The sequence below is a fragment of the Anguilla anguilla genome, chromosome 15 (assembly GCF_013347855.1).
Source record: "Anguilla anguilla isolate fAngAng1 chromosome 15, fAngAng1.pri, whole genome shotgun sequence".
NCBI lineage: Eukaryota > Metazoa > Chordata > Actinopteri > Anguilliformes > Anguillidae > Anguilla > Anguilla anguilla.
In genome coordinates, this window is record NC_049215.1 from 17,787,843 (window position 1) to 17,802,105 (window position 14,263).

At 38.8% G+C, this 14,263-nt stretch overlaps 3 protein-coding genes across 5 annotated transcripts; all 3 read right to left on the reverse strand.

Annotated features, from left to right (window-relative positions):
* Nucleotides 1–49: 49 nt before the first annotated feature.
* Nucleotides 50–1,396, reverse strand: LOC118214373 (gamma-crystallin M3-like). Its single transcript, XM_035394283.1, has 3 exons — nt 1,388–1,396; nt 572–817; nt 50–325 (listed from the first exon to the last, which is right to left on the reverse strand). Exons 1-3 carry the CDS (start codon nt 1,394–1,396, stop codon nt 50–52), a joined length of 531 nt encoding a protein of 176 aa, XP_035250174.1.
* Nucleotides 1,397–3,893: 2,497 nt separating this feature from the next.
* Nucleotides 3,894–5,979, reverse strand: LOC118213797 (gamma-crystallin M2-like). Of its 2 annotated transcripts, none has more exons than XM_035392966.1 (3): nt 5,971–5,979; nt 5,512–5,754; nt 3,894–4,176 (listed from the first exon to the last, which is right to left on the reverse strand). In XM_035392966.1, the coding sequence occupies exons 1-3, from the start codon at nt 5,977–5,979 to the stop codon at nt 3,904–3,906; spliced, it is 525 nt and encodes a 174-aa protein (XP_035248857.1). In that variant the 3' UTR covers nt 3,894–3,903. The 2 variants fall into 2 exon arrangements, with proteins under 2 accessions (XP_035248857.1, XP_035248858.1); XM_035392967.1 differs by having other exon boundaries at nt 3,894–4,171; nt 5,501–5,754.
* A 5,363-nt stretch (nt 5,980–11,342) lies between these two features.
* Nucleotides 11,343–12,637, reverse strand: LOC118213800 (gamma-crystallin S-1-like). Of its 2 annotated transcripts, none has more exons than XM_035392972.1 (3): nt 12,619–12,637; nt 12,151–12,393; nt 11,343–11,615 (listed from the first exon to the last, which is right to left on the reverse strand). In XM_035392972.1, the coding sequence occupies exons 1-3, from the start codon at nt 12,625–12,627 to the stop codon at nt 11,343–11,345; spliced, it is 525 nt and encodes a 174-aa protein (XP_035248863.1). In that variant the 5' UTR covers nt 12,628–12,637. The 2 variants fall into 2 exon arrangements, with proteins under 2 accessions (XP_035248863.1, XP_035248862.1); XM_035392971.1 differs by having other exon boundaries at nt 12,145–12,393.
* Between the last annotated feature and the right edge of the window lie 1,626 nt (nt 12,638–14,263).

Here is a 14,263-nt window from a genome sequence, read left to right on the forward strand (position 1 = left end):
CTAGAATTCAAATGTGCTGTTGAAACATTTATTTAAGTCTTTTCATCATCTAACAGGAATCCATGATGCGCCTCATGGACATGAATCTCATGTTGCTGTATCCCATATCTCTGAAGCTCCTGTACTCCCCAGGCCTCATGTACATCATCCTGCCTCTGTAGTGGGGCTGCTCGTACATCAGCCAGTGGCCGTCCATCACGTTGCAGGACTGGCAGTCGGACATGCGGTAACGGTCCATGATGGAGTCACAGTCATCCATCAGTTCCATCATCTGACCTCCGAAGTTCTCCCTCTCGTAGATCCTCATCCTGAAGTTTCCTCTGTGCTGTTGGTGAGCAAATAAAACAGAAAATTCAAAAAACAGACATACAGAAGCTAATAAAACAGGAGGAACTTGGCAGAAGCATGCAATCAGTCCATTTTAAGTAGCACTGCAATGTCAGGTTTATGAAGGTGCTTGCGCAACCATACTTGCAGGAATTTACAAATGCATAGGTTTAGCCTAATATACATTCTCTAAACACGGGCCGCATGGGCTGCTAGTTCTTGGCCGTGATAGAACAGAACTCACCATGGGGATCATTCGACAGGAGCGGATGGACTCGAACATGCCCATGCGGGAGTAGTCAGAGTATTCTCCCCTCCTCAGGAAGTACTGGTTCCCCATGTAGTTGGCACGGTCGTAGACCATGAAGCAGCCGCTGTCCACCCTGCAGGAGTTGCAGCGGCTCAGGTAGGAGCTGATCTCGGGGCAGTCGCTCATGCACTCATAGGAGCGACCGCCGAAGTTCCTGTCCTCATAGAAGATGATCTGCAAACAAATTTATTGAATGTTATGGCCTTAAAGGGTGTCCAAAAACCAATTCGTTAACAGCACTACGAAAAGTTTCAATCAAAGTTTTAGGCTTAGTTGCCGTATGACTGAGTATTATATATAGTATTATTATATATTATATATATACTTTAGTGAAAAACAAAAGCAACAAGAATAAATTCTAGTGTTTGGCAGGTTTTGCAAAGTACTCGACCTTTTGGAAAATGAAAAACTGTATCTAAATAAATAGACTTTATTACAAAGACATGTTCTCATCTATTATACATGTACAGACATGTATTCTCTGTTCAAGTCACCAAACAAACTACCTTCCAGCTACAAGCTACTTTTACAGACACCACAAAGTGTCAGTCCACAAATTCTAAAAATTTAAAACGGCAGAAAAAACAGCACATGCAGCATATATTATGCAATATACAGTTAATGTTTTTAACAGGTTTTATTTATCGTTTTGTGTTAAATGATTATCATATATATATATATATATATATATATGATAATCATTTAATGTATTCAGAAAGACCTCAGACAGCACTACAGAGCTATCCTTACCTTGCCCATTTTGGAGGAGGTTTACAGCTCTTCAGTTGGCACTACCAATCCTCTGTTTGCTGGTTGTTTTTATACAGTAAACATGGGGGCATGATGCGTTGTTATTCAAATAGAAGAAGCTGATGACTAAGCGGTATGACTTTCGCTGAATGCGGACAAAAAAGAACAATAGTTGACATCCATACATTTCTGGCAGTAGTCGCTTGCATTGTCTGGTACAACATAAGCATATGCTTTGTTTGCTGTTAAAATGAGAATGTTCCCCTGGCTGAATAATTACCATACACATAAAGGGTTCCAAAACAAGTCTGGATTCTCACAAAAAAAAAAAAAAAACACCTAAAAAGAAATAGAAATAAAAATGAGAAGGTGCTATAACAATTATAGCATGTCCTTTTCATACAATTGCAAATCATATTTTAGTCATTTGGAAGGCACTTTTATCCAAAGCGACTTACAAAAGTGAATTTTATATGGTAAACAAACATCGCTTGAGATATGCAACGTTTCAAACAAACAAGTGGCACCACCATCAATGTGCATGCAAAATGAAGGGAGAGGAACAGAACATGTAATTTATCAAATTGGTACAGTATATCTACTGTTTTCTTAATACCACCCTGTATATCACTCTCACTACAAGGCTATAGCTAAGCTGTGCAGTTTTTTTTTTTTCTCTAGAAACTATGTTCTTGAGTTAAGAATGTACTCCATGTTACATAGGAATGATGGAAAAGCTGTATTTAATATTAAACAGGATTACATGGCTTGCTTTCCCATCCATAAAATGTCTGCCTGTATGTACAAATAACGCAAGAATATTGATTGAAAATCACATCTGTCTAATTGTGGTAAACTGTTTCTTAAAAGCTGTGCAAGGTAGGTTGCAATTCATCTGGAAATCATAAAGCAAAAAGACTCTGAAAGATATCAGTATTTTTTGACATGGTTAATGCTCAGGGCTCCAGAACATAACGGGACAGTGATCATAACTGCAGCAGATTATGCTGCGAGGATAGCCAGACAGATCTATTCCTGTTGTGTCAGTAGGGTCATATCCAGGTCCAAAGAGTGCTAAATGATGCATGCTACGTGATTAAGTTTGTAAGGTTCTCTGAAAATGTTTGGAACTGTTAAATACAGAAGATTATGCATTCTGTTCATTCCCTGTAACATTTTAAATATAGCTTATATATAATATACTTATGAGAGCTCTCATGACCCTTCACGTAAAACAAATCATTCTGAAAGAAAGAAACATGGTTGTGTATGACCACCCTGCTAACTATTTTTGATTCTCAGAACATTTCTGGAAGGATAGGGTATGCATTCCCAAAACATTTTCCAGCAGGATGTCCATTGGGTATAGTTTTTAAGACATATTGCACAGACAGTGTTAGGAGATTATTCAGTTTTTGTTATTCCATTTAAAAAACAATCTGAATTGTAGATGGCCCTTAAGATCAATACATTAGGAAAACATTGATCAACGATTCTTGCATTTAAACTCTTTCTTTCAGAAAATTCCTCCTCACAATTTCCAAGAAGAAATGATAAGATCAGAGCATGTTAGGGCAGTATGTTCTATACTACAGTCCTTTACTGTGACGTTGATTTACACAGAATGTTCCACAATGTTCTTAATATGCTTCATGTCATTAGCACATTTAAATGAAAAGCACTGTCACATATGTCTAAGGCTGCATTTAGATAATTAATGTGCTTTTATCCATCATTTGTCTGTTATGCATCATTACAGTCTCTTTCTACTCAAATAAATTGATCTGTTGTGATGCTCTGTAATATGCTGCATACTGGCTAAACTGTTTCCAAAGCAGTTTGAAGATCAAAGTTAAAATTAAACTTTGATATGAAGTTATAATTGGGGTGTCCATATTTCTACCATATAGCATTCTGTACAGGACAACCCCAGAGACATGAGCCCTAGAACTGATCATGAAACTGGAAGTAGCACACGCAGTTATGGCTTCTCAAGCTTCTTATTATCACTGATGCAAAAGTATAAGCAATTAACATAAATGAGTCACTCTCCAACAATCAGTTCAGCATGGATCATGTCTGAGCACTATTGCTACAAATACAAAATGAGACAGTGAGCAGTGTGGTATGAAGAAGGGCCAGAATTGTCACTGGTTTTATTATAAACGTATTATGGTTTTATTATCAAGTTATGAACCTGAGAGAAAAGTATGAGAGTAGCTTGTTAAAAATAAGGCTACAGTGATGTAAATTATGATGTCAATCAGTCAAAGGTTCACATTCTTAAAATTGGTGGATTTTGATGTCACTTTGCAAGCTCTAATAATTTCATAGCCCTAAACTACCCGCATTCACAATGCATTGGTGTCTCTAGGTTCTACTGTATGTGGTAAACAGAACATCCTAAATATGTATTGTATATGTTTGTTTTTTTTCTTTAAAAACCTACACACAAGGGGGTAAAAAGTCAAAGATCTTTAATGACAGTTTATTTACAGCACATGCATCTAGAATCACTAAAAATCGGTCACTCGTCTGAAGGAACCCACTATGGCGCACGTAGCGCACCATTCGCGATATCTCCTGTACTCCCCGGGCCTAAGGAAATACTGCCGGCCCCTGTAGTTGGGGTATTCGTAGAAGATCCAGAAGCCATTCATCACATTACAGGAGTAGACGTGGCGATGGTGGAAACGATCCGACACACAGGGACAGTCGTCCATAAACTCCATCATGTGGCCACTGAAGTCTGCCTTTTCATAAATCCTCAGCCGGTATGACCCTCTGTACTGTTGGGACAGAAACAAATGCAACATGACTATACTATAAATACATGATTTAACATGCATACATTTGTAATAAATGCATTTAACCCAATTAAATTAAAAATATATTTTTCTTGAAAACAGCTACACCCGTACATCTCAACCTTGCCAACTACACTGCCTGCACAGTATCAATACCATAGACAGACCACATTAAGGAGAATTAATATCTTGACCTCTCCATACTAATTCCATTCTTAACAGGTAGGATCAAGCCATAGGTGCACATTTCAACAAATAATGGTAAATAGCAGAAATATTGCTGAACACTGTGGTGGATAAACATAGGGTTCGCCTCAGTTGCATATACTGTTCAAAATGGTATTGTCAAATCAGAGGTGGAAAATAAATTGCTCAGAAAGTAAAATCCTCCCCAGTATTTTGTTCTAATCACCTAGATTTGCTAATCGGCACAATTATTCAGCCAGGAGATATATCTAATTAGTAAAATAAGCTAGCTGAGTTCATGCAGGACTTTTACTTTCTGTCCCCTGGACTTTCCACCACTGTGTCAAATGGTGGAAAAAGGTCTGCTGAAATATATCTTGCACATCATGGGACCATAGTCTTACGAAACAGGAGAAGCAAGGCAGTACCATTTTCTGTCATTTTTTTTGGCATGGTCCTAAATTTGTGTGTGTGCGTGTCTGTGTGTGTGTATGTGTGTTTGGTGTTCATGAATGTACATGCATGCATGTGTGTGTGCGTGTGTTTGTGTGTGGTGGGGAAACCATTTTGCAGATAATGGTTCATTGCCAAGTTATCAGTCCAGCTTAACTTAAATCATTTTTCATGATTTGTATTGATTATTATCATGTGCTTTTTATCTAGAAAATTATTTTTTGTTTTCACTTCTGGTTTTTGAGGGATTATTTGGCTTTGAATGCTTTTGTTTTTCACATTTTATTGTTTTAGACTTAACTCATTATGCTGCAATAAGGAGAAAAAAGTATAAAATATTATAACGTATCATAAAATATTTGCATAATTCTGAATATGCACAATGGTGGATCACTTAAATAGTTTGTTGGTTAAATCACCTGTACATGTTTTGGACAAAATATCTTACTGAGACTATAGCAAAAATATCTATCCAGCCATCTATTTTTCATTAATATGTAATACTAAAATGTTTACAAATGACTTTTTTTCAGATTATGAATGCATTTTTTTGACATTTTGTTTTAATGTTATGACCAAGAGGCTGACAGCAGGGTTGCTCAATACTCAGCAGTCTATTGTATAATATATCTCTCTATATATCTGTCTATAATGGAAATAAAAAAACTGGCCTCTTACCATTGGAATCATCCTACAGGACCTGATACAGCTGCTGAACCCCATCCAACGCTGATAATCTGGATATTCCCCCCTCCGCATGAAGTACTGGTGGCCCATGTAGTTAGGGCGCTCATAGATCATGAAGCAGCCGCTCTCCACCCGGATGGAGTTGCACCGGTTGAAGTAGGAGTGCAGGTCGGTGCAATCATTGCTGCACTCATAGCTTCGACCCTGGAAGTTCCTGTCCTCGTAAAAAATGATCTGGAGGAAAATACAGATGCCACTTTTTGAGTTCCAGAACAGTGAGCAAAACAGAAAAAAATGTAAGTAAATCTGTGTGTCTACAGTATGTTGGTGCACATGCACGCATGTGTGCGTGCATGCCCAATGTAAGATTGTGTGTGTATGTGTGGGTGTGCGTACAAAGTCACAGTTAGATATTATTGAGCAATATCATTGCAGGGAAACAAGTCCTACCTTCCCCATGGTCTCTGTTGGAGAGGTTCCACATGTTTTCAGAGCTTTTTATACAAGCTCTCGACAAACAGAGCATTGTTATTTAAATGCTACTCAGTTATAAGTCAGGGCAGGGACACATGTGGGTGTTTTTGTTGCAGCGGACAATATTGGTTCAGAAATATACAGATCTGTATTTGAAAAAAGTGTATATAATTACAGGTTTGGTGTTTTGACATCCATAGACAAAGGAAAAGACTAGTATGGTATACACACATCTTCAGCACAATAGACCCAGAACAGTATGGAACCTCTCTTTTTCATTAAATATGTTGTGCAACGGAAAGGGTTACAGTCCATTCTCTCGGCTCATCTGAATGTTCAACCCACTTATGCAAATTAGCCAAGCTGTAAAGAAAGCCTGTCCTGTCCCACTATAGCACTGTACATACAGTAGATGGGAGACAGACAGAGGAGATATAATTTTCCAATCAAACAGAGCCTGGCAGATTCCCCAGCTTTAAACAGCACCAACTATTGGGACACTGAAGAGCTTCAGATGGAACAGATGTTAAATTCAGGAACAACACAAAAAATGCCCCTCCCAATAGCAATGCAGCATTTTTCATTCAGAATGCACTTCAGATTGACAAGAAAAATCACAATAGATTGCATCATGTTTTTAAAGAGTAGGTGCCATCAGGGTAGGGTAAGTAAGAGTTAAGGAGCTTTTAATTTTAAGTGCAGATGTAGTGATTGCTTAGTCCAGATGTTCTCTGAAGAGATGGATTTTTGGTGGAAGATGACAAGTGATTGTCTTGGCCCAAGGTTACCCAGTATCTCTAAAATGTTAAATCTAGCCAACTACGCCATGTACCCAATACATACGCACACCCACACACACACACACACACAAAAATATAACCAGGCAACCAGGCGGTCAACTGATTTGCATCACATCATCAAAAACATCCCTGTGCCTTTTATGCCATATGTACACTTGCCAATAAATATTGAGGTGGCCCTGAGATCATTGGACAAATGGATCTACCATTATCATCCCATGTGTTTGAGAAGTAGAGCCCCCTTCTTCCAGGAGCTGGTAGAAGCAGAAGCACTTACTTAGAAAGGTCTGCCTTTCCAGGCTCTCTGAAGAGTTGCTTGTGCTCCTGAGTTACATGCCTTTCCTGGTCCTTAACATTCTCCATGATCGTCCTCTTCAGTGCTTGCATGTGGTCATTGGTTGAAACATTAAACACCACAATAGCAGCACTGAGGACCGCTCATGGTCATGTTCCATGTCCGATGGTGGGGCCTCCTGCTGTAGGTCAGTAAAGGTTCCCCAACGTTGTGGCCTGTAGTTCTGAAGCAGAGGGTCATCTTCAAGGCCCAAGAGCAGCTGGTCTCTTAGACCCAATAAGTTGTCTAATTACTCACTGTGTCTGTTCTGAATAGTAATTATGTGTTACAGTAGGTAAGGGTGTTTTATAATATTGTTTCAGGTTTCTCTCCAGCACATTTCTTTTTGTGAACAGAATAGAATGACGAGAGCTGAAACTGTTCAGCAGAGAACATTAAGATACCGAGGATGGCTGAAGCCGAAGCACGTTTGTCTTCAATGTCCACAGTAAAGGTCTGAAAATGAACTGTGTTGCCAAGATACATATGATATCTTTTTTTTTTTTTTGAGTGCGGGCTCCCTTCTTTCTATTTTTATAATCACATTGAGTAGCCTACGCATCGTGTAACTGAATTTATGTAGTTAGTTTCCTGGGTGCAGGTTGGTCATTTTCATAACATTTTTGTGAACAAACCATATTTCATATAATTATTTTAAAAATCAATGAAAAAACACCATTTTCAGGATGTGGTACTCTGGTAGGCCAAAGAAACCTATCCCTCCCTCCCCCTCTCTCTCTCTCTCTCTGTCTCTCGCTCTCTCTCTCTCTCTAGGTATCAGTGAGTTGGTGATGGGTTGGCTATTGTTCACTTGGTTCAATGTGTTTCCACGTCAGCATTCCTGTGAACTGGTTTTCCTGTCATAGTACTGTCACATTCAGTCACTGAGCACTGGAGTGATCCTGACTGGGGAGCTTTGCCTGGGAAACTCAACAGGTTTGTTTTTACAGGCCAAGAGGCAAACAAAAAGAATAAACAGTGTCACTCTATTTTCATTTTAAAAATATCATGGAGGTATTTCACAAAGCATAATTAATGAATTAACTGTAAAAATCTAGAAAATTTTTTGATTTGATGAAATCTAAATCTGAAGTCTGAATGAAGCCTGAGTTGGAAAATATTTTGCTCATATTTTTACATAAATACGTTTCTTCATCATGCTGTTGTGCTGTTTCATACTATTACACAGTGTGCTAATTGTATAAAGTAATGCACAGACCACTAAAATTAGTAAGTCATGCTCTTAATACATTTCACATTTTTATATACAGTAAATTGAATGGAATTAGATTCACACTTAATGTTACCTGTAATGTGGGACATGATTGTTTTTCATGAATGAATGCCAGAAACTGTTGTGGAACATATTCCTCTATCAGGTTCACAATATTCATCTTGAAATTCTACTATTGAAAGAAAAATATAAATTGAGAGGGGTCATATTACTTAGACACATTTTATTGGAGAACAGAAATCATGTCGTATATTCTGGCCCTGTCGTGGGACTGGTCATAGAACAGCCAGTGGCCTTCCATCAGGTTACAGGAGTGGATGTCGGACATGTGGATGCAGCCCATGGTGTTGAGGCAGTCAACCATCTACTCCATCTTCTGGCCTCCCACGTCAGGCTGCTCACAGAGCCTCAATAAACCATAGTGCTGTAGGAGATTGAATAACCAAGCCATTCAAAATAAGGGGTGAACAATTTGTTGCCTCTGATCTCTATATCAAAAGTGCAGTCAATCTGGAATGCTCCTACACCAATTTGTAACAGTAATCAGAAAATGTTTAATTGTTTCCCTATTGTGATGTACTTTTGGTACTTTTGGTTAGATGTATTCATTTAAAGGCTGTTAAAATTTCCAAAATATTGGCATTATTAAAAACATTTCATTTGCAATTGCAGCAATATTTTTCGTGTTAGGTTAGGGGTCCCACTGTTACACACAGAGGCTGAGAAACTACAAAAAACTGAAAAAGTCAATGTCAGTACCAGAATATGATTTGAACTTTATAAATGATAAATTTATTGTGGGCTGGGAAAACTTACTAGGTTCCCTGAAATGCATGTCAAAAATGAGCATATTATTACAGATTACAGAACAAAATTCCTTCATGCAAGTGCATGTATATCTCCCACTGGCCAGTAAGTGTTCAGTCATGGTCACATGCCAAAATCCTCAAATAATCCCACAGTTTACCATGGGGAGGAGGGTGCCTGATGCCGATCGGTTGCTGATTGTCTGTGTGTTCTCCCCTCTTCAGGACGTAATAGTTTCTGATGTAGTTGGAGCAGTCAGAGGCCATCAAACGGCCGCTTTCCACCCAATGGTGTTGCAGTGGTTAAAGTATAAGTGCAGGTCTGCGCAGTCACTCATGCACTCATGGTGCCAACATTCAACACTGTCTTCGTAGACTATCTACAAAAATGGACCATGCTTTGTTTACAGTGTCCAGTTTTTTTTTCAAGTTGCTCAAAGGAAGAAAAAAAACATTCCATAGAATAATAACCAGTAATACAGATGCCCTATGGTGGAGGTATAGATGTGACAAGACTGTTCGAGATTAAAACACTTCTTATTTTTTTGTGTAGGGGAATTATGTTTCAGTAAATGATGTATAGAATGCTAGAGCACTTGTCCTTTACCTTTTCCCCTGTCATGGGCATGTTAACTTGTGAAGTATCGCCGCTCTCATTCCCTCTCTCTCCAGCTCCTTTTATAAAAACGGAAGCAGATGTTTGATGGCACAGCATAAAGTATTGTCATTCAAATCACTCCTTGTCTGCTATTACAGTCGAGCATATATATGGCTGCAGTTTGGTGTGTAATCAGTAATTGTTCTGTGTTTTTTTCCCACAAGTTCATCACAATTGACAGAAAAGGCTACTGTACACTAGTCCACCCTGCAATCTCTGTGGCATCAGCAGATTAGCACAGAAAACCAATGGCCATCCAAACCATCATTAACATGCAGACCTCGATACATAAGGCCTGGCAGTCCCTGGATTTAAACAGGTCTGTGTGTTGGTAAAGGAGAATATTTCTGGGCACCATTATATTGTTCTTGATGCCAGAAAACAAGGAGTGTATACAGAAAAATGGGCCTGGCCTCAGCTGCCTTTACAAATACCAATTTATCTGTCCTAACACGCAAGATGAAACTCTGACCTGATGAGGGCAATGAGTTTATAGCAGCCAACAGAAATGCACATAACTCTAAAATAATCACACTTCCCAGCATGCAATGCCACACTGATTGCAGGTACACAGATGCCTTGATAGTCATACTTTTTCAGCAATGAGTGAATTCAGTAATTGAACATACTTTGTTGCAAATGTGCCATCTTCCCTCTGTTAATGCAAATGATGTGTTTCAGAGTATATTTTTATTTAAATGCAACCATTTTCATAAATTGTAGAGTGGAAGGAAGCAATATTTGTGGCCATTAAGTGTGGAACCAAAATTCTGCAGAGATCAAAAGCACCTAAAAGTTTTCCCCAAACAAGCCAGGTGTATCACGTAACTAACAACCAAGAAACCAAATGACATTACCAAGTCCCAACACAGTTCCCAAAATTCAGAATTTATTCAAAGCTTCCTAAAAACTCAGATTTTTTTTTTTTTAAGTAATTTTTAGAAATGCACTAACAATGGTGAATTGTTGATATAATATATTGAAAACATACGTGTTTATCTAAAATTATAGATGCAGAAATCCTAAAAATCAGCAATATGCTGGTTTTAGCTGGTAACCATTTTGGGATTCTGAACTATCCCAAAAAAACATCCTCATTTAACCGTACCCGAATGGACTCATATGGAAGGACTGTCTACTTCAGGATAAAAGGTTTGCACACCTGCAGTAAAAGGATGAGTAATGGGATGGCTGACTATTTATTCAAAGTGTGTACACTATTAGTATTAGAGATGTCCATGTTTATGTTTCTGACTTATTACAAAATTGTGTTATATTTTACACTGTTGCATGGTGCAGCAAGGTATGCAGAGCTATGAAATTCAGAAACATGAGGAGGAGGGTAAAAATGATCAGGTACAAAGTTTGTGCTTTTCTCCAATTCATTAAATTTATTTCAAACCTTTGTATTGCAACACAAATGAATTTTTATAGGCTGCAATCATTCAAAAGGTAAGCTCAATGATTTCCCAGATTCGGTTAGGCTTTGAAAAGACAGAGAGGAGAAGAAAGGCATTCAGTAATCCATGATGCGCCTGACGGACCCGATCCTGGAGCTCATCCCGCCCCAGTCACCGTACCTCCGGTACTCTCCGGGCCTCATGTAGTACATCCGGCCTCTGTAGTGGGGCTGGTCATAGAACAGCCAGTGGCCTTCCATCACATTACAGGACTGGATGTCGGACATGTGGAAGCGGTCCATGAAGTTGGGGCAGTCGTCCATCAGCTCCATCATCTGGCCTCCAAACTCCATCCTTTCATAGAATCGCATTCTGTGGGACCCCCTCATCTATTTGTAAAAGGATTAGATTGATATTATCACCTGTTATACCACACCAGAATGTTAATATTAGCATTTTAAATAAAAACTAAGTTAAATGCAGTTAAACTAGACAAAGCTACTTCCAGATCAAAATGATCTTGTTTTCAGTAGATAATCCTGATCTAAGATAATTATCGTTTAAAATTCTAAAGTTTCAATATTTAAATTTGATTCCCTTGGACACCACCATTTCTCTACCCTTTTCTCTCATTTCTCTGTTCTTTCCGCATAATGTAGACCCTTATCCAGAAGTGTGATCGTAAAACAAAGTGGATAGGAAAGCATTGTGAAGCTGGCAGTTTAGAAGCAATTTGGTTCCAGGAAAGGACCAGGAATCTCTGTCATGTATTATTTTGCCTCCTGTGTGGGGGCAAAAACTTACCATGGGTAAGTTACTCGCTGTGAAAGAGGCTACCCAAGGTGTACTATAGGATGAAGGAGGAATACTTCTGCTCCAGCCTCTTCACAGACCCACAGCCAGGCCACAGTTTCAGACACTTACCATGGGGATCATGCGGCAGGAGCGGATACTGTCAGACATGCCCATCCAGCGGTGGTAGTCGGGGTATTCCCCACGGCTCAGGAAGTACTGGTGGCCCATGTAGTTGGAGTGCTCATACAGCATGAAGCAGCCGCTCGACACTCTGCAGGAGTTGCAGCGGCTGAAGTAGGAGCTGAGGTCAGTACAGTCATTCATGCACTCGTAGTGGCGACCTCCAAAGTTCCTGTCCTCGTAGAAGATGATCTGCACCCCAAACCAACAGAAGAAGTTGCCTCAATCACACACAAACCAACAAACTGCACAGTGTATGCAACAAGCTAATGCTAGCACCAAATGCCATACTCAGAGGAGCAAAATGGTATACGCTAATACCTATTTGAGGAAGCATATATCTCCAATACATTTGCTGGGTGGCTCCTTAAGACTGAGTGCAGAACAGAGAGCAGGCCTGTGAAAGTGTAGGCTTACCTTTCCCATTTTGCTCTGGTTGTGGTGATACCTTTGCAGTGCTGGTTGAGGACACCACCTGCAGTATTTATAGGAGAAGCAGTGTGCAGAGTATGCAGATGTCATTCATGTTCTAAAACCACAGAACCTTTTGCCACTGTGTCATCATTTTACCCAAAAGAGACAATTATGTGTTAAAAAATCCTAAAAAAGGGCGGAAAGAGAACAATTTGGTAGTCTTTGTCTCTTAGGATGACTGGCCCAAAGATATTTTTACAGATTTTTCTGCAGCACAAAGACAGGCATTATTTTCACAACAAAGACTCAAGACTAAAAGATGACTATGCAGGCTTACCCTATGCAAAGGGGCTTTTGTCTTGCTTTCTACTTTATGGCTCTCCGCCAGGGCCGGGTGAGAACTTTCTCTATCATCATGTAGAACGTTTGTTTATGTAAACTGTTTTGTCTTCCGTTAGACTTTGTTGACTCAAGCCTCCTTAAATCAGGGTTGTCAGACTCCTGGAGGCCTGGATTCTGGTTTGTGTTTGCACTTAAACAGAATCATTTAAGTTGCTGATGGAATTTGATTACCCCTGCCCTAATCCTACCTGCCATTTTTAAAAATGTTGGTATATGAATGCAAGTGTCAAAGCCCAAAAAAGTATCCAAGCCAATATTTGGCTTAAATTACTGTGATTAGGCCAATCATGTTATCAAACACATTAATCACTAAAATTATTCATGCCCTTTATAAAGAAGAGCAAAGAAACCTGTATAAAAGAAACTATACATTGAATAAGCTATACAAATTATTTAATTCATAATGTTTTTCATCAGGTGTGAAGTGAGCTTTTAAGTCAGATTAAATCAAAACATTTTTGCCCATGCACATTATTGGTGATTTTGGCATCAGAAAACGGTAAAATATGGTGGTAGGTCTTTAATGTTATGACACTGTTTCACAGCAAATGGATCAAATGGAACGACATCTCATTCATCAGATTTGAACTCAGTGAAACAGTGGTGGTTTTAATCAAACATGGCAGTCCACAAGCACAGACCAAAGAGTCAGAAAGATCTTGGATGTTTCTGTATGGATGAATGGTCAAAGATGCCTCCCAATATATTCACCAATCTAATAAAGTTTCCAATACTCGAGAAATATCATTACATTTTGTACTTGATTGTGGTGCTGAAAGGCCAGTGTTTTAGAAGACTGCCATTAAATTTGAAAGTGTACCTAACTTTTGCTGTTTGAAACTATTATAATGTGTGGGAGGCATGAAGAATTCTCAAAGTGCTGAAAACAGGGATGTGAATAATTCTGACACCTATACTCTTAGGAAAAAGACGTATTAATTGTTCATTGTTATTTTCTCTGAGCAATTATATTGGTATAGAAATTGATTTCTCATTTTTCTATTATTGAGCATTCAGATATAGTGCATTATATTATTGTATGTAGGAGTCAGATACATCCATATTGGATGATACCTTTACCAGTGCAGCACTTTCTATACCAAGTCCCCGCATCATAAATTCCAACAGAATTGGACGTATATTGTAATTTCATTAAGTTGAATTTGATTCAGTGAAATTCAGTCATGTTCTTGTTTTTTTTCTTTTTTCTTGCCACATATCAGTAGTGTTATGCATTATCAGTACT